General features: G+C 46.4%; 1 protein-coding gene across 1 annotated transcript in view; it reads left to right on the plus strand.

The window, feature by feature from the left end:
* Positions 1-20,000, plus strand: part of LOC143299804 (uncharacterized) — a 34,569-nt gene that overhangs the window by 13,006 nt on the left and 1,563 nt on the right. Inside the window, exons 2-5 of the mRNA XM_076613252.1 lie at positions 11,140-11,227; positions 13,246-14,548; positions 17,639-17,812; positions 18,320-18,499. Of these exons, the coding sequence (XP_076469367.1) occupies positions 13,298-14,548; positions 17,639-17,812; positions 18,320-18,499 (1,605 nt within the window). The 5' untranslated portion in view covers positions 11,140-11,227; positions 13,246-13,297. The remainder of the gene's footprint in view (positions 1-11,139; positions 11,228-13,245; positions 14,549-17,638; positions 17,813-18,319; positions 18,500-20,000) is intronic.

The following is a 20,000-nucleotide window of genomic DNA, read 5'->3' on the forward strand; positions in this document are numbered from 1 at the left end:
TTGACAGTAAAACAAACACAATTGTTGACAGTAAAACAAACACAACTGCTGACAGTAAAACAAACACAATTGTTGACAGTAAAACAAACACAACTGTTGACAGTAAAACAAACACAACTGTTGACAGTAAAACACAATTGTTGACAGTTTGTTGACAGTAAAACAAACACAACTGCTGACAGTAAAACAAACACAACTGTTGACAGTAAAACAAACACAACTGCTGACAGTAAAACAAACACAATTGTTGACAGTAAAACAAACACAATTGTTGACAGTAAAACAGACACAATTGTTGACAGTAAAACAAACACAATTGCTGACAGTAAAACAAACACAATTGTTGACAGTTTGTTGACAGTAAAACAAACACAATTGCTGACAGTAAAACAAACACAATTGCTGACAGTAAAACAAACACAATTGTTGACAGTAAAACAAACACAATTGCTGACAGTAAAACAAACACAATTGTTGACAGTTTGTTGACAGTAAAACAAACACAATTGCTGACAGTAAGACAAACACAATTGCTGACAGTAAAACAAACACAACTGCTGACAGTAAAACAAACACAATTGTTGACAGTTTGTTGACAGTAAAACAAACACAATTGCTGACAGTAAAACAAACACAACTGCTGACAGTAAAACAAACACAACTGCTGACAGTAAAACAAACACAATTGTTGACAGTAAAACAAACACAATTGTTGACAGTCTGTTGACAGTAAAACAAACACAATTGTTGACAGTTTGTTGACAGTAAAACAAACACAATTGCTGACAGTAAAACAAACACAATTGCTGACAGTAAAACAAACACAATTGTTGACAGTGAAACAAACACAATTGCTGACAGTAAAACAAACACAATTGTTGACAGTTTGTTGACAGTAAAACAAACACAATTGCTGACAGTAAAACAAACACAATTGCTGACAGTAAAACAAACACAATTGTTGACAGTAAAACAAACACAATTGCTGACAGTAAAACAAACACAATTGCTGACAGTAAAACAAACACAATTGCTGACAGTAAAACAAACACAATTGCTGACAGTAAAACAAACACAATTGTTGACAGTAAAACAAACACAATTGCTGACAGTAAAACAAACACAATTGCTGACAGTAAAACAAACACAATTGCTGACAGTAAAACAAACACAATTGCTGACAGTAAAACAAACACAATTGCTGACAGTAAAACAAACACAATTGCTGACAGTAAAACAGACACAACTGTTGACAGTAAAACAAACACAATTGCTGACAGTAAAACAAACACAATTGCTGACAGTAAAACAAACACAATTGCTGACAGTAAAACAAACACAATTGCTGACAGTAAAACAAACACAACTGTTGACAGTAAAACAAACACAACTGTTGACAGTAAAACAAACACAATTGTTGACAGTAAAACAGACACAACTGTTGACAGTAAAACAAACACAATTGCTGACAGTAAAACAAACACAATTGTTGACAGTAAAACAAACACAATTGCTGACAGTAAAACAAACACAATTGCTGACAGTAAAACAGACACAATTGCTGACAGTAAAACAGACACAATTGTTGACAGTTTGTTGACAGTAAAACAAACACAATTGTTGACAGTAAAACAAACACAATTGTTGACAGTAAAACAAACACAATTGCTGACAGTAAAACAAACACAACTGTTGACAGTAAAACAAACACAACTGCTGACAGTAAAACAAACACAATTGCTGACAGTAAAACAAACACAATTGCTGACAGTAAAACAAACACAATTGTTGACAGTCTGTTGACAGTAAAACAAACACAACTGCTGACAGTAAAACAAACACAATTGCTGACAGTAAAACAAACACAATTGTTGACAGTTTGTTGACAGTAAAACAAACACAACTGCTGACAGTAAAACAAACACAACTGCTGACAGTAAAACAAACACAATTGTTGACAGTCTGTTGACAGTAAAACAAACACAACTGCTGACAGTAAAACAAACACAATTGCTGACAGTAAAACAAACACAACTGCTGACAGTAAAACAAACACAACTGTTGACAGTAAAACAAACACAATTGCTGACAGTAAAACAAACACAATTGCAGATAGGATCCAGGAGCAAGTGATGATTTAGTATAGAAAATGCTGAGATCAGGCCATTGTTATATTGGACGAATGCAGAAAATGTAAAAAAAAAATTAAATAAATTTAAGAGAGAGAGAGAGAGAGAGAGAGAGAGAGAGAGAGAGAGAGAGAGAAGTACATTCTGAATAAGATCCATGAGTAATTCGCTGATGAAACTTGAGCACGGTGTACAAAAACATGATCTACATGTATACAAACAGTAAGAACTCAAAAAATCAAGTCATAATTCTGCGGGTGCAGTGAGCAATGTCATGACTTCAGCCTTCTCCGTACGTCGTCAAAAACTTCCCTTAACTACGTCTCTGTATGCCGTGGGTTTTATACAAGGATTTTCTTACGTATCCCTATTCGTACATTTTAGCTGTCCGCACAGCCATACTTATCTTGTTTTTTGCATGCGTATTCTGTTTTTTCTTTGGATGTCGTTTTCATTCGTCGTTTGTGACTGTTTTCCTGTCTTTCTTGCTTGTGTACGTCTCTGTGCGTATGTGAGTCCATGCATGTGCGCCATGTGTGTGTGTGTGTGTGTGTGTGTGTGTGTGTGTGTGTGTGTGTGTGTGTGTTTGCACGCACACGCACACGCACACGCACACTCACACGCACACTTGAGTGATAAAAACAGGAACGACATATGGAAAGATCAACTGTGGAAATCTCATAAATAGCATAGTTTGATGTACGTCAGTAGATTTCGCTCGCGCGCGCACACACACACACACACACACAGACACAGACACACACACACACACACACACACACACACACACACACACACACACACACACACACACACACACACACACACACACACACACACACACACACACTTATACGACACTTACACGTTGAAGAAATTTAACAAGACGAAAAGCGTACTGGTGCCGGTGATGAAAAAAAAACCCACCCTGATACCTGATACCTGACACAGGTGTTGTGGCGATGGAATGCTCGTTACTGTCACAACATGGAGTCAGGACAAGTGTCAGAAACACAGGTGTAGGAAGCATGAAACATGCGGTGCTATTGATGAACGGATCCGGTGACAATGAAATTCCTATCATATGCGTCTCTCTCTCTCTCTCACACACACACACACACACACACGCACACACGCACGCGCACGCACGCACGCACGCATACACGCAAGCACGCGCACAAGCACGCGCGCGCACACACGCACACACACACACACACACACATACACGCGCGCGCGCGCGCGCGCACATGCACACGCACACACACATACATACATACACGAAGCGTTGTGTACGATGCGGTTTGGAAATGTGGTGGATAAATATAATCAACAGTATTGCTTCAATAGATGGGTGTTCAGAGAAGATTTGAAAGAGGTCGTGGAAGTTGAGCGGTGTGTGATGTCAGATGGAAGGCTGTTCCACATGGCTGGACCTTAAGACGACAGAGTACGTTGATCAAAGGGCTGTGCTCTGACAGGAGGAACTACACGGACAATAGGAATAACAGTGGAACAACGGGGATTTCCACACGGGTGTACTGGATAGAAATCAGTATCAGAGACATATTGAAGGCCAGTGTCAGTGAGAGATGAGCAGCTGATTGGATAGAAATATCAGAGACATATTGAAGACCAGTGTCAGTGATGAGGTGCTGATTGGATAGAAATATCAGAGACATATTGAAGACCAGTGTCAGTGATGAGGTGCTGATTGGATAGAAATATCAGAGACATATTGAAGACCAGTGTCAGTGAGAGATGAGGTGCTGATTGGATAGAAATATCAGAGACATATTGAAGGCCAGTGCCAGAGGTGAGGAGCTGATTGAAGAGAGGTTGTAGGATATCCGGGACTGGATGGGGAACCAGTGCAGGGATTTCAGAAGAGGTGTGGGATGTTCACATTTGGGGAAATTTTAGAATCAACCTCGCTGCATTGTTCTGAACCTTTCAGAGCGTGTGGAGCAGGTGGCTTGTGGTGCTGGCCTGGAGTGCATCGCCATCATCATGCCTGCTGACAAGAGAACAGACAATAATTCTGGTTGTAGGTGTGAACAGACAGTGACAGATGGTCCTTATTCTTCACAGTTCCTGGTGTCATATCCTGCAGGCATTTGAGGTGTCTCTTTGAAAGATAGGGTCCGATTGAAAATGCCACTTAGATTACGAACATGGGATGAGATTTCAATGTCTGCAGTGTTGAGGCAGATCGTACTTTGAAGCAATGGGCCTTTTTAAAACTAACAACAGACAGTTAACAAAGGTTCTGTTGTGGTGGTTTTGGGTTTGTTTGTTTCTTTTGGTTTGTTATTTTTCATAATTAAGGTACAGCTTGTTGAGAGTCATCAGAATTTTAAGTCATAAATGCAATACACATTTCATAGATTTCAGCTATTGTACATGACCTGTAGAGCTGTGTGTCATCAAATCCAAACTTCGTGATATATTGCTCTGAACGTGCATCAAGTCAGTCGCCATTTGCAAGGAAGTGAGCGTGCTCGAGTGATCGGCTGTACAGTTGACAATGCAGTTACCCCTAAAGCGCGGATATATACGCGCTCGGATGTGAAATATTTACAATACAATACAATACAATACAGTACAATACAATACATCATTATTAATCCGATTGGAAATTACATTACAGTGATGGCGGAGACAGAGACAGAGAAAGTGTAATTTTGTGCATGTGTATGTGCATGCGTGCACCTGTTCACACATACGTGCATGTATTTCCAGCAGGTGCGGTGGTACAATGGGTCAGGCGATGGAGCTGTGATCCAGTGTTCACCAGTGATCAGGGTTCCAGGCCCCGTTTCGGCATGGTGTTGTGTCCTGGGGAAAGGCACTGTACTCCGAATTGCCCATTCCACCAGGTGTGAACGGGTTCCTGACTTAGGTTTGGGGAGGTGAAAAACGGCGGAAGGAGAGGACTAGGCCCCGCCTACCTGTGCCCAGCCCTGGACACAGTGAAGATGAATTCAATACCCAGTGGCTGTTAACGGCTGTGGGGCCTCTGACCTTTTCACGTTTTATTCACAGCAGGTGGTGGCAGAGACAGAGAGCGAGAGCTAAGAGGCTTTTGACGCTTTGACACTTTAATGCCATTGGCCATGAGGTCCTTATGACATGGGTGAATGCATCAACATACTTTCAATTCATAAAACAACAACAACAACCAATATAATAAACGAATGAAATGGTGAAAGCAAAACAAAACCAAGTTCCTTGTTTGAAGAAAAATGATAGTAACCAACAGGCCACTCAACACATAATATCTCCGTTCATTCATCTATCAATGCACCATGCAACATTTTCCAACACTGGCTACAGAAGAACATGGAGAGCTAAGAGAGAGAGAGAGAGAGAGAGGGTCAATGACTGAATGCATGCATGTACCTCCATCCATATAACATACATGTAAGTACGCGGTGTGAACTTCCAGTCCTTAAATAACCACTACCTCTTCCAGCCTTCTCCAGCTCGCAGACATATCACCTTGACAACCACGACCAGCAAACACTGACAACGACCCGCAAACATCACGTTGACAACGACCCGCAAACATCACGTTGACAACGACCCGCAAACATCACGTTGACAACGACCCGCAAACATCACGTTGACAACGACCCGCAAACATCACGTTGACAACGACCCGCAAACACTGACAACGACCAGCAAACATCACGTTGACAACGACCAGCAAACACCACGTTGACAACGACCCGCAAACATCACGTTGACAACGACCCGCAAACATCACGTTGACAACGACCCGCAAACATCACGTTGACAACGACCAGCAAACACCACGTTGACAACGACCCGCAAACATCACGTTGACAACGACCCGCAAACATCACGTGGACAACGACCAGCAAGCACCACGTTGACAACGACCCGCAAACATCACGTTGACAACGACCTGCAAACATCACGTTGACAACGACCCGCAAACATCACGTGGACAACGACCAGCAAACACCACGTTGACAACGACCAGCAAACACCACGTTGACAACGACCAGCAAACACCACGTTGACAACGACCCGCAAACATCACGTTGACAACAACCCGCAAACATCACGTTGACAACGACCAGCAAACACCACGTTGACGCAAACACTGACAACGACCCGCAAACACCACGTTGACAACGACCTGCAAACATCACGTTGAAAACGACCCGCAAACATCACGTTGACAACGACCCGCAAACATCACGTTGACAACGACCCGCAAACATCACGTTGACAACGACCCGCAAACACTGACAACGACCCGCAAACATCACGTTGACAACGACCCGCAAACATCACGTTGACAACGACCCGCAAACATCACGTTGACAACGACCCGCAAACATCACGTTGACAACGACCAGCAAACATCACGTTGACAAAAGACAGTGAGCCACACAGCCTCCAAGAAAAACCCAAATCGTCTGCAGCATTAGAAAGTTGACACTTTTTGTTGAATCAGAACACGCCCGGCTACGGCGTTGGTTGGATTCGATCCGTTTGAACTGAATCGATACACAGAAGCGTCATGTTACACCCAGGCATGCTCGATAATTTTTTGTCTATGTTCCATCGCCGTTGTCTGGAGCGACGCCAGAGATTCGCAACGTTTGTGTTGCATGCAGCGTGTGCGCGGGCAATAACCCAACTTTTTTCCGAATAAATTATTGGCCGTAGCTGGAGACGTATAGCATAATATTATCATATTGGGGAGTCTGTGATGTGTGTGAGAGATGCTATGACTGTAGGTTAATATGGTTTGAGTTGGCAGTTGCTGGTGATAGTGTGAAGTGTCGGTCTAGCTGTGCCAGTCAGTGGGCAATTTGGGAATAAGTTCGGTTGGAGCAGGGTGGAACAAGGTTGGATTGATATCTTGGCCACGTTGTCTGTCTCTGTGTATATCTTCTTTATCTTTCTTTTTGTTTTTTTTTTCTTTGGATATAAACTTTGGGTATGCTCTTGACAAGGCCAATTCGGAGGGGTGGGTTTATGCTAAGGCTTTTTGGTTATTCCTTTATTTCTATTTATCAATTTATTTATTCATTTATTTATTTACTTACTTATTCATTATTCTATTTATTCGTTTATTCATTTATATATTTATTCAAGGATTTATTAATATATTCATTATTTCATTTACTTATCTATGCATTTATTTATTCATTTACGTATTTGTTTATTCATTTATTCATTCATCTATCTATTTATTAATTCATTATCTATTGTTGCTTTTTTGTTTTCAGCATATGTGTAATGAATCCGAAGTTAGGGATTGATTCACAGTACCGGCAAATCTTCCCAGTCATTAGGTAGCGCATCATAAGGTACCAAAGATGTGGAGAAAGCCTGTGGATATGACCACTATGTTATTCTTATTTGTTTGTTGCTGTTGTTGTTTTCCTCCTTTCCCCTCTCCTTTCCTCCTGTTATCCATTTTCATTGATCAGGGACACGGAAAAAAGGGAAAAAGGCTGACTCCAAATGCGGCACCAGAGGAGTGGGGACCACACAGCTCAAATGTGGTTCACCAACGGCCGTGAAAATGGGTTCTCTTACAGCTTATAACAACAACAACAACAGCAATAATAATAACAATAATAATAGATAGAGAGATAGATAACAGTAATGATAATAAAAACGATGAAGATGATGACGATACTACTACTTCGACGAACTTGATGGAGTCTCTCGTCGGTCCGACGGATGAGTAGGCAGGCAGGCTTATCTGTTGGTGTGTCACGCTCTATAAGAGAGCGGACTAGAAACCCCCACCCAGCCCAGCACTAACACCCAGACAACACAAACACAGACTACAACAATCCGGGGTTCACATACATTTGTTTAATCACACACCTAGCTTGCCCACAAACAATAACCACAACCCCAGCTGCAACAACACTTAAATAACAATGGATAAATATAACACACACAAAACAAACAAAAAAACCACACACAAAAAAAACCCAGAGCTTTAAGATAAGGAAACAAGCACAACGTTAATGCTGTCGTGACGACGACGACGAACAGTAAGTGACGACGAAGAAGAACAGCGACGACGAACACGAAGAACAGTGACGACAAAGACGAACAGTAAGTTACGACGACGTAGAACAGTGACGACAGACGCGAAGAACAGCGACGACGAACACGAACAGTGACGCCGAAGACGAAGAGCAGTGACGACGAAGACGAAGAGCAGAACACCCAGACAGCTGAGCGCCAGGCCAGAGAACGCTGGCGACGGCAGCCAGCGGCAGGCGGCAGCAGCCAACGGAGGCCTGGACCAAGGAAGTCAAAGGCAGGCAGAGGGGTTCCCGGGGAGACAGTGGAGGGTCAGTGGAAGAGTAGGGAAGTCCGTGGATAAACACGAAAGTGGGAACACTGAAACCACTGTATATAATCTATTATCCACTGGTAGGATTCACTTTTGGGCAAACCCAATTAAACAACCTAAATGTACCTAGCCAGAATTCGTAAAGAAAACAGATCTGACAAAATTTCAGTTTAACCCCTCCCTGATCAACACATGGGCTACAGAATAGATCAATTTGACTCAGCTGCGCTATTTCGGAAGTTTAAAAGGCTGACAACAACCACACCCAAGAGCAAGGATAACGGAAAAGGATAAGGGGGGTAGTTTGGAATATTCTTGCTTATGTATCATATATAATACAGTGACACACATACGCACACATTAATAGAACGAATAACTGAAGGGGTTCACAAGGAAGACTTAAATCTAGATTTTACAGTTGAACCCTTTAATACACGTAACAAATATTTTATCACATTCTTATAAAATTTATGTCTAAAAATGCATACGCATCCTACAAATGCACATAAAAGAGCAAAGTATTATATTTACTCAAATATTCGCTCCCTCCTATCTCTCTCTCTCTCTCTCTCTCTCTCTCTCTCTCTCTCTCTCATTCACGGACATGAACACAAGACAGACAGAACACAGGTTAGGACTGTCTTTACAGTCTCCTCTTACCTTCCAGAGAGGTACCACTACCCCAAAGCTGGAAGTTCACACAGAGCACACGACCACTCGGAGGAAACTGATCCCCACTACAAGCGTCGAAATGGGCAAACAGCCCTGAAGAGAGCCAAAGACTGGCACGGCTGCCTCCTCTGACAGTCGCGGGCGAAAAGCCCAGAATCTTGTCATTTGTTGACAAGGAAGAGGCTGATCTCAGTTCAGTGAGAGCCTGAACTGAGACTGAGACAGACTGAAAATCTCGTGCAATAAGCACAACCCACACTGCTCTCTAGCTAGATGGGGTGGGTGAACGAGGGGGTTTAGTACTCACATCTGATTTTGTCATGAGATGTGACATGGTGTGTGTCCTCATATGGGAGAAGAGGCCGATTCTGGATGCGCAGCACTTCCCACAGGGGGTGTTGAAGGGCTAGCTCGTCGTTCCGACATTAGCCTGGTTGCCTGACCAGTACAGGGGACTTTTGGTTTTTAGTGAGGAGGAGTTACTTCCTTTTCGACGAACTGAAAGCAAGGAGAAAGACTAGACAAGGAGAAGTGGGGGGCGGGGTGCGGGGGACGGGGGACGGGGGGCGGGGTGTAACAGAGCAGAGGGGGAGGGGGGAAGGGAGGTGTCAGAGCACACACAGACAGGCAGAGTGAAAACACAAAGTTGGCTTTCTGAAACCTGAAATCAAATCGTGTCGCGTATTACCTCAGTCACTGTTTGGTCACTTGAACCTTCAAAAAGTAGGCCTTCATTCTCTCTTCTTCTTCTTTTTTTGTTTGTTGTTGTTGTTGTTGTTGTATTAAAGCGTCGATGCTTTTAGGGTCAAGGACTTTACAAAGTTTGAAACAATCTACAATGGCCTGATAAAACTCCATACTTGTACATGTGATGTGGAACTGGTTGAGCTCTTCAAAGTCTTAACTTTTACAAGTTGGCCATTTGCCACAAGTACTGTCCAAAGCCATCAGTACATGTACTCCGTCACAGAGGAGTTCATAAAGCATTTCGGCAATGGTCGTTTGCTGAGTTCGGGAATTGATAAAAGCAACAACGACTAGGGGAATATGTGCATCAGTACAAGTACATCACACACACACACACACACACACACACACACAGTGTTGAACTGTACTGCACTGCACTGCACTTTCCTGGAATGCATTGTATTACATTGTACAGTTTCGTGTTGTATCGTGCCATACTGTACCATAGCGTAACGAATCGTTTTATAATTGTTGCACTGAACCATGGCAACTGAATGGTAGTTCCTGGCAAAATTCTGTAAAATAAATAGCAAAAATTTTTAAAAAATGAACAAAAATAAAAAAACCGAAGAAGGAAATCACTTTGTGAAGCAACTACAGGACGGAAACCAAGTATGGGTGGCACTGTACTGTGGCGACACACTGTCCATGGAGAGAACAGGCCGGAATTCACGCACGGAAATAGGTTGTGACTGAAACAGTGAAGGTAATACAGTACAGTACAACACAATACACTGTTGTATCGGATTTTATCCTTGTAGATTTGGAGAGTATTTTAGAGGGCTTTCCCATTAAGCAGTCACTCCACTAAGTAACAATATGTGTGTGTGTGTGTGTGTGTGTGTGTGTGTGTGTGTGTGTGTGTGTGTGTATGTGTGTGGGTGTGAGGGTGGGTGGATGGGTGAGTGGGTGGTGTGAGAGAGAGAGAGAGAGAGAGAGAGAGAGAGAGAGAGTTTGTGTGTGTGGCACACACACACACACACACACACACACACACACACACACAGAGGAAGAGAGAGAGTGTGTGTGAGAGAGAGAAAGAGAGTGAGTGTGTGTGTGTGAGGTGGGTAGTGGAGTGTGGAGGGTGTCCAATAAACCACACCGTGTTCCGTGCCCCTTCCATGACACACAGGAGGGAGAGAGGGAGGGGGAGGGAGAGAGGGAGGGGGAGCATGAAGCAGGAGGTGCTGTGTTTAACGTGTCACTGAGTGCCGTGTCGTCCACCTGTTGCAGGCACCGCCACACACTGGAGTGGTCGTGAGACTGTCCTGTCAACACCACAGGCCGCTGGTCAGCACTGCTGGACAGACACCAGTCAGTGGTCAGTTCTCTTTTTCTTTCTCTTCTTTTCTGCATACCTTACCTGTCAAACTGCCACGTGAAAAAACAAAACAAAAAAAAACCCACCCTTGTCCAGGGACTACGCCATCTTGACTCTCTCCATACGAACGGCGAAAGAGACAACGTTAACAGTGTTTCATCCCAATTACCATCAGCAAAATATTGCAAGCGGAACGCTCTTTTATTGAAGAGGTGAATGTTGACAAAAATTACCACAGTTCTGACGACGGAAGCTAAAGGTTGGGTCATTCAGACACCCACTGGACATCCGAGGGGTCTGTGTAGAGGAGAAGAGAGGACTGGCCGTACTGAGTGAGTTAACAGCAGTGCTGTGGGTTTTCTCAAGCGTCCATAAGTTGTGACTGTCCGGCCACTAACTCCTGCCAACGTAACAGGCTTACTCTGCTGGCCGCTTGGCTGGTTTTGTTCTGCAGCCCCCCCACCCCCCACCCACCCCACACACACACCCTCCCTCCCCTGGTCGTGTGTGTACTGGTAGAAGGTTGTGGTCACACTGTTCTTCTGTCTGTCAGCGTGTGTTGGACAAGGGATAGTTGGCTATAGTTCTTCCATTGAAATGGTGGTGGAGGACAAGTTGTTGTTTTTTGATATGGATACTCTTACTGGTATACTATGGTATAGTATAGTATTGTAGTGTGTTGTGTTGTATTGTACGGTACTTTACTGTATTGCACTACATTGTGTTGCATTGTTTTGTATTGTATTGTGTTGTATTGTACTGTATTGCATTGTGTTGCATTGTATTGTATTGTGCTGTGCTGTATTGTGGTGCATTGTATTGCATTGTTTTGCATTGTATTGCATTGTGTTGCATTGTGTTCCATTGTATTGTGTTGCATTGTGTTGTGTTGCATTATGTTGCATTGTGTTGTATTGCATTGTTTTGTATTGTGTTGCATTGTATTGTGTTGCATTGTATTGCATTGTGTTACATTGTATTGCATTGTGTTGTATTGTATTGTGTTGTATTGCATTGTTTTGTATTGTGTTGCATTGTATTGTGTTGCATTGTATTGCATTGTGTTACATTGTGTTGTATTGTATTGTGTTGCATTGTGATGTATTGCATTGTGTTGTATTGTGTTGCATTACGATGTATTGCATTGTGTTGTATTGTGATGTATTGCATTGTGATGTGTTGCATTTTGATGTATTGTATTGTGTTGCATTGTGATGTGTTGCATTGTGATGTATTGTAATGTATTGCATTGTGATGTATTGCATTGTGATGTATTGTAATGTGTTGCATTGTGATGTACTGCATTGTGATGTACTGCATTGTGATGTATTGCATTGTGATGTATTGTAATGTGTTGCATTGTGATGTATTGTATTGTGATGTACTGCATTGTGATGTATTGCATTGTGATGTACTGCATTGTGATGTATTGCATTGTGATGTATTGTAATGTGTTGCATTGTGATGTATTGTATTGTGATGTACTGCATTGTGATGTATTGCATTGTGATGTATTGCATTGTGATGTACTGCATTGTGTTGTAGTGCAGTATTTTTTTCACAACAGATTGTTGTGTGGAAGTCAGACTGCTGTCCCCATCACCTGCTGTCTGATAGTGTCGTCCTTACTGTCCCTCCTTGCCACCTGGACTGTGCCACCTTTCGTCCACACCGGTCCCCTTTGGACTGTTCAGCTTCCCCCCCCCCCCCACCAACCCCCCTCCCCTCCATCCCCCCCTCCCCCGCGCGCTCCCCCTTAGCTCTCTCTCTCTCTCAACCATATGCACACACACACACACACACACACACACACACACACACACACACACACACACACACACACACACACACACACACACACACACACACACCGTATGGTCTTTGGGGACAAAAATCTATGTGATTTACATTTTGTGTGTATGTGTGCATGTGTCGGGGTGGGGGAATCGAGTTTTTTTGTTGTTGTTTATTTAAGTGATTCAGTTCCCTTGTGACTTGTGTATGTTCCATGTCCCCAGATCTTCCCAGGGTGTGAGGTGAGGGAGAGGAGGACTGACTGGCGTCGTCAAGATGGCTACCCGGACAATGAAACAGCGGCTACGGCTGGTGATAGCCGTCTACATCATCTCCTTCATCGTCATCATGTACCTGTGGCAAAGGAACTGGGGTCACCAGGACAAAGAGAGACAACCGTCGTCACTCTCACAACACGAGGCACTTCACAAGGTCCACATGCCCGCCGCAGTACGTTCAAAGCAAGCCGCAGCAGTACGTTCAGAGCAAGCCGCCGCACGCGAAAGTCAGGAAGGTCGGGCTGACCTTGACCTTGCCCCGCACCCACAGAGCGTGACCTTGAACGAGCAGCTGCTGATCAGAGCGGAAGCGGTGAACGTACGTTCCGGGGGAAACGGGTCATCAGACGCTGCCGCCGCGGGGGTGGGTGAGGGGCCGGGGGGAGCGGACCACACGCTGACCTCCAGGCTGACCTCTGTGTTCCACTCGGTGCTGGACTGCCCGCGGAAGCTGCCGCTGACCTTCCTGGGCATGAACTGGAGCAGCGTGGACCTGGGCCAGGACCCGGCCTGCACCTGGCTGACCAACTCCGTGCGGAACGCCGAGCAGAGCTTCGTGACGCTGGGCCAGGAGATGGCCGTCCTGAGGGACGTCACGCTCAACCCTCGCCAGTTCCTCGGCACCAGAGGCGGGGAGAAGATTGAGAGCGTCTTCAACCAGAAGGAGGACGCCGAGTACTTCAATGTCAAGGCCGGATTCTTCTCCTTGCCCTGCAATGCTCAGCCTCCGGGTGTCAGCTTCCACGTGGACAAGCGGAACTACCGGCGCTTCAACCACCTCAACCAGTGGTTCAGCACGCTCACCTGCAACACGAGCCAGGCAGAAGAAGCGGAGAAGGCGAGGGGCGAGGAGAGCGGGGGGACAGGACGGGGCTGGAACCATGACGCCCCTAGCGGCATCAGGCGGGGTCACATCCCGGGGGTGACGCTGGCCCTGGAGCGGTACGAGTACGCCAACGTTTACCACACGATGCTGGACTGGTACAACTCCTTCCTGTCCCTGCTCCTGCTGGGCCTGGACCCCGGGACCCTCACCTTCCTCATCGTGGACGGACACCCCTGGGGCAAGCTGGACTCCACCTGGGCGAACCTGTTCGGGGGCCGGGGGGTGCTGAGGGCCGGGCACCTGCCGGGACCCACCCGGTTTGACTACATGGTGTGGGTACCCAACGGCTACCACTGCCCGCTCTTCGACACAGACCGCCAGCACGTGCCCTTCCTGCCGCAGCTCCGGGAGTACTTCTTCAGGGTGAGGCCGTCTGCCTGGCTGGCTGTGCTTCCTCTCTCCCTCCACCCTACCCCCCATCCTGTTCCTTCCCTCAGTCCTGAGCCTTTGCTTCGGTGCCCTCCGGTCCCCTCTCTCTGTTCCCTCATTACTGCTTTGTTTCCCTCAGGTCTCCTCTCTCTGTTCCCTCAGCACTCCTGTGTTCCCCCTCAGCACTCCTTTGTTTGTCCTCAGCACTCCTGTGTTCCCCCTCAGCACTCCTTTGTTCCCCCTCAGCACTCCTGTGTTCCCCCTCAGCACTCCTGTGTTCCCCCTCAGCACTCCTTTGTTCCCCCTCAGCACTCCTTTGTTTGTCCTCAGCACTCCTTTGTTCCCCCTCAGCACTCCTGTTTCCCCTCAGCACTCCTGTGTTCCCCCTCAGCACTCCTTTGTTCCCCCTCAGCACTCCTTTGTTTGTCCTCAGCACTCCTTTGTTCCCCCTCAGCACTCCTGTGTTTGTCCTCAGCACTCCTGTGTTCCCCCTCAGCACTTCTGTGTTTGTCCTCAGCACTCCTGTGTTCCCCCTCAGCACTCCTTTGTTTGTCCTCAGCACTCCTGTGTTCCCCCTCAGCACTCCTGTGTTCCCCCTCAGCACTCCTGTGTTCCCCCTCAGCACTCCTTTGTTTGTCCTCAGCACTCCTGTGTTCCCCCTCAGCACTCCTTTGTTCCCCCTCAGCACTCCTTTGTTCCCCCTCAGCACTCCCTCAGCACTCCTTTGTTCCCCCTCAGCACTCCTTTGTTCCCCCTCAGCACTCCTTTGTTTGTCCTCAGCACTCCTGTGTTCCCCCTCAGCACTCTTTTGTTCCCCCTCAGCACTCCTTTGTTTGTCCTCAGCACTCCTGTGTTCCCCCTCAGCACTCCTGTGTTCCCCCTCAGCACTCCTTTGTTCCCCCTCAGCACTCCTGTGTTCCCCCTCAGCACTCCTTTGTTCCCCCTCAGCACTCCTTTGTTCCCCCTCAGCACTCCTTTGTTTGTCCTCAGCACTCCTGTGTTCCCCCTCAGCACTCCTTTGTTTGTCCTCAGCACTCCTTTGTTCCCCCTCAGCACTGCTTTGTTCCCCCTCAGCACTCCTTTGTTTGTCTTCAGCACTCCTTTGTTTCCCCCTCAGCACTCCTTTGTTTGTCCTCAGCATTCCTTTGTTCCCCCTCAGCACTCCTTTGTTTGTCCTCAGCACTCCTGTGTTCCCCCTCAGCACTCCTGTGTTTGTCCTCAGCACTCCTGTGTTCCCCCTCAGCACTCCTGTGTTCCCCCTCAGCACTCCTGTGTTTGTCCTCAGCACTCCTGTGTTCCCCCTCAGCACTCCTTTGTTCCCCCTCAGCACTCCTTTGTTCCCCCTCAGCACTCCTGTGTTCCCCCTCAGCACTCCTTTGTTTGTCCTCAGCACTCCTGTGTTCCCCCTCAGCACTCCTTTGTTCCCCCTCAGCACTCCTTTGTTTGTCCTCAGCACTCCTGTGTTCCCCCTCAGCACTCCTTTGTTCCCCCTCAGCACTCCTTTGTTCCCCCTCAGCACTCCTTTGTTTGTCCTCAGCACTCCTGTGTTCCCCCTCAGCACTCCTTTGTTCCCCCTCAGCACTCCTTTGTTTGTCCTCAGCACTCCTGTGTTCCCCCTCAGCACTCCTGTGTTCCCCCTCAGCACTCCTTTGTTCCCCCTCAGCACTCCTTTGTTTGTCCTCAGCACTCCTTTGTTCCCCCTCAGCACTCCTGTTTCCCCTCAGCACTCCTGTGTTCCCCCTCAGCACTCCTTTGTTCCCCCTCAGCACTCCTGTGTTCCAGTAATTCTTGGCTGGAGACTTGATAGTACTCCTTGTAGTATCCACACTACTCCCCAACAAACACTACATATTTCTGAGACATTTCAAGAGAAAGGTGGCATCATGGTTAAGACGCTTATCCATCAGTACAGTGCCTGGGATCGAATCTCTGTCTCGCCCTCCCCAACTTTGACTGGAGAATCAAACTGAATGTCTGGTCATTCGGATGAGTCGACAAACCGCGGTCCTGTGTGAAGCATGCACATGGCGCTCTGAAAAATATCTCATGGCAGCATAAGCGTTGTTCTCCTAGCAAAATTATGTAGAAAAAAACGCACTCTGAAAGGTACACAAATATATTTCCATGCACTCAATTCCCGACAAAGCACGTTGGGTTATGCAGCTCGTCAGGCATTTGTGTAAGATGTGGCGTAGCGTGCATGGATTTGTCCGAACACTGTGAAACCTCTTTGTGAAACTGAAACTGAAACCGAAACTTCCAATCAGTACACATTAGTGAGACATTTGGATGAACTTTGTTGAAGCTGAGCACTTTGTTAGCCATGATGTCATGACGAAAAGTTCAACTGAATGATCTGACCAGTCCCCATGTTTCTGGTTTCCTTGGCCAGACAAGCTCTGTTCGTTCACAAGCAGAGAAATCAAGATACAGTCATTTTCACATAGCCGTGATCACTCTCGTGAAATGAATTAATAGATAGATAGATAGATAGATAGATAGATAGATAGATGGAAAAAAAGAACAGAAGAAAAATAAATAAATAGATAAGTATAAACACACACACACACACACACACACACACACACACACACACACACACACACACACACACACACACACACACACACACACACACACACACACACACACACACACACACACACACACACACACACTTTTTCAAATCATTTTCCTCATTTCGAAACACACTAACACAGTATACAGTCCGACATACACTGTTCGAAGCCTGACAGCCACAGCCATACCATGTCCATGATGAAGACACAGACGTTCAGTCTCTCTCCCACTGTTTCTCTTTCAGTTTCCCTCCTTTTTCCAATTTGTCATTGTGTTTTTATATGTGCACACATACATACACACACATTCACACGCATACGTACGTATACATATATACACATGTATACCCGTACGCACACACACACACACACACACACACACACACACACACACACACACACACACAAATGTACCCATATACATATACTGATCTGTAACCTGCAAACACTTGAGGTTTCCTAACAACAAGAAAACCTTCCATTTTGGTCCATGTCCATGTGGCAGTCGTACGGAGTGGCGCCCAACCCGGGACCTCAGTGCAGGCAGCTGCGGATGCTGCTGGTGAGGCGGCGTGACTACCTGGCCCACCCCCGGAACCCCAAGGGGGTGCTGGCCAGGAAGATGGACAACGAGAACCAAGTCAGGGACGCTCTGGTGGCCGCCTTTCCCCAGCACCAGGTCAGAGGCTTCAGCACTGCTGACCTCAAAATCAGTGGTGGTGCTGTTATTATTAGTATTATTATTATTGTTGTTGTTGTCGTCATCATTATCATTGTTGTTGCTGTTCTTGTTTAAGTAGTTGTTGTTTTCGTCATTATCATTGTTGTTGTTGTTGTTGATGTTATCATCATCATTCGTCATCATCACTATCATTCTTCTTCTTCTTGTTATTACTATTATTGTTATTGTTATAATCATCATCATCATCATCATCATCTTGTTGTAATCTTTGATATAAGTGCTTTACAAACACGGGGGTTGTCACGTTGTCCCCCACACTGACGGACCTTCACAGCTGATTCTTTATCGTCCTCATCCTCATTCACCACCGAACGACCTCTGACCCTCCTGCCGTCTGCCTGACCCTGACCTCTGACCCTCCTGCCGTCTGTCTGACCCTGACCTCTGACCCTCCTGCCGTCTGTCTGACCCTGACCTCTGACCCTCCTGTCCCTGTGTGTCCAGGTGACGGCGGAGCAGCTGGACCTTCTGCCCATGCGGCAGCAGCTGCAGGTTTTGAGCCGGGTGGACGTCTTGGTGGGGATGCATGGCGCGGCGCTGACCTACACCGTGCTGCTGCCTGAAGGGGCGGCCCTGGTGGAACTGTACCCCAAGTATGCCGGCAGGACTTCCTTATTGTTCAAGGTGAGGGGAGGAGGGGGAGAGAGAGAGGGAGGGGGGAAGAGAGAGAGGGATGTACCCCAAGTATGCCGGCAGGACTTCCTTGCTGTTCAAGGTGAGGGGTGGGGGGGGTGAGAGGGGGGGAGAGAGAGAGATGTATCCCAAGTATGCTGGCAAGACTTCCTTGCTGTTCAAGGTGAGGGGGGGAGGGGGAGAGAGAGATGTACCCCAAGTATGCCGGCAAGACTTCCTTGCTGTTCAAGGTGAGGGGGGGAAAAAGGGGGGGGGGGGAGAGAGAGATATACCCCAAGTATGCCGGCAAGACTTCCTTGCTGTTCAAGGTGAGGGGGGGGAGGGGGAGAAAGAGGGGGGGGGGGAGAGAGAGAGATGTACCCCAAGTATGCCGGCAAGACTTCCTTGCTGTTCAAGGTGAGGGGGGGAGGGGGAGAAAGAGGGGGGGGGGAGAGAGAGAGATGTACCCCAAGTATGCCGGCATGATTTCCTTGCTGTTCAAGGTGAGGAGGAGGGGGGTGAGAGAGAGGGGGGGGGAGAGAGAGATGTACCCCAAGAATGCCGGCAAGACTTCCTTGCTGTTCAAGGTGAGGGGGGAGGGGGAGAAAGAAGGGGGGGGGGGAGAGAGATGTACCCCAAGTATGCCGGCATGTTGTGACAATACAATACAATACAATACAATACAGTACAATAAAGTACAATACATTACAATACATTACAATTCAGCTGCCTGAATTTGACACAGAGAAATATGTTGTGACAATACAATACAATACAATACAGCTGCCTGAATTTGACACAGAGAAATATGTTGTGACAATACAATACAATACAATACAATACAATACAATACAATACAGCTGCCTGAATTCCACACAGAGAAATATGTTGTGATAATAATACAGTACAGTTCTTTCTCTGTCTCTGGACCTTGCGATTGGAATGAACTTCCTCTATCGCTTCGTCAAGTCTCCACACTCAGCTCTTTCAAGTCTGGCCTTAAAACCCACCTCTTCCCAAATTAACCTCCCTTGCCTGCCCTTCCTTGTCTTTAGTTTCTACAGTTTTAGAGTTATGCATGCGTGTGAATGACTGGTGCGAAAGCGCTTTGATTTGTCTCTGCACAAGATTCAGCGCTATATAAATACCATTATTATTATTACAGTACAGTACAGCTACCTGAATTTGACACACAGAGATATGTTGTGACAATACAATACAATACAATACAGTACAACGCAATGCAATACATACAATACAATACAGCACAATACAATACATTGATACATAACGACGATCGTTACTTGCTGTCAGAAGCGGCAGAAGTGGACAGAGACCCAGAATTAAGACGTTGAAATTCCCAGAACCAACACACACACCCTCTCCCTCCCCAGGGGCCTCCCACCCCCATCCCATCTCCCCCCACCCTCCCCCCGCCCCCACCTTCCTCTCTTATCAGCCCTCCTCATCCCCCCCCCTCCCCCCTCTCCCCCATCTCTTCGCTGTCCAACAG

Source organism: Babylonia areolata, chromosome 25, assembly GCF_041734735.1.
Source record: "Babylonia areolata isolate BAREFJ2019XMU chromosome 25, ASM4173473v1, whole genome shotgun sequence".
Lineage (NCBI taxonomy): Eukaryota > Metazoa > Mollusca > Gastropoda > Neogastropoda > Buccinidae > Babylonia > Babylonia areolata.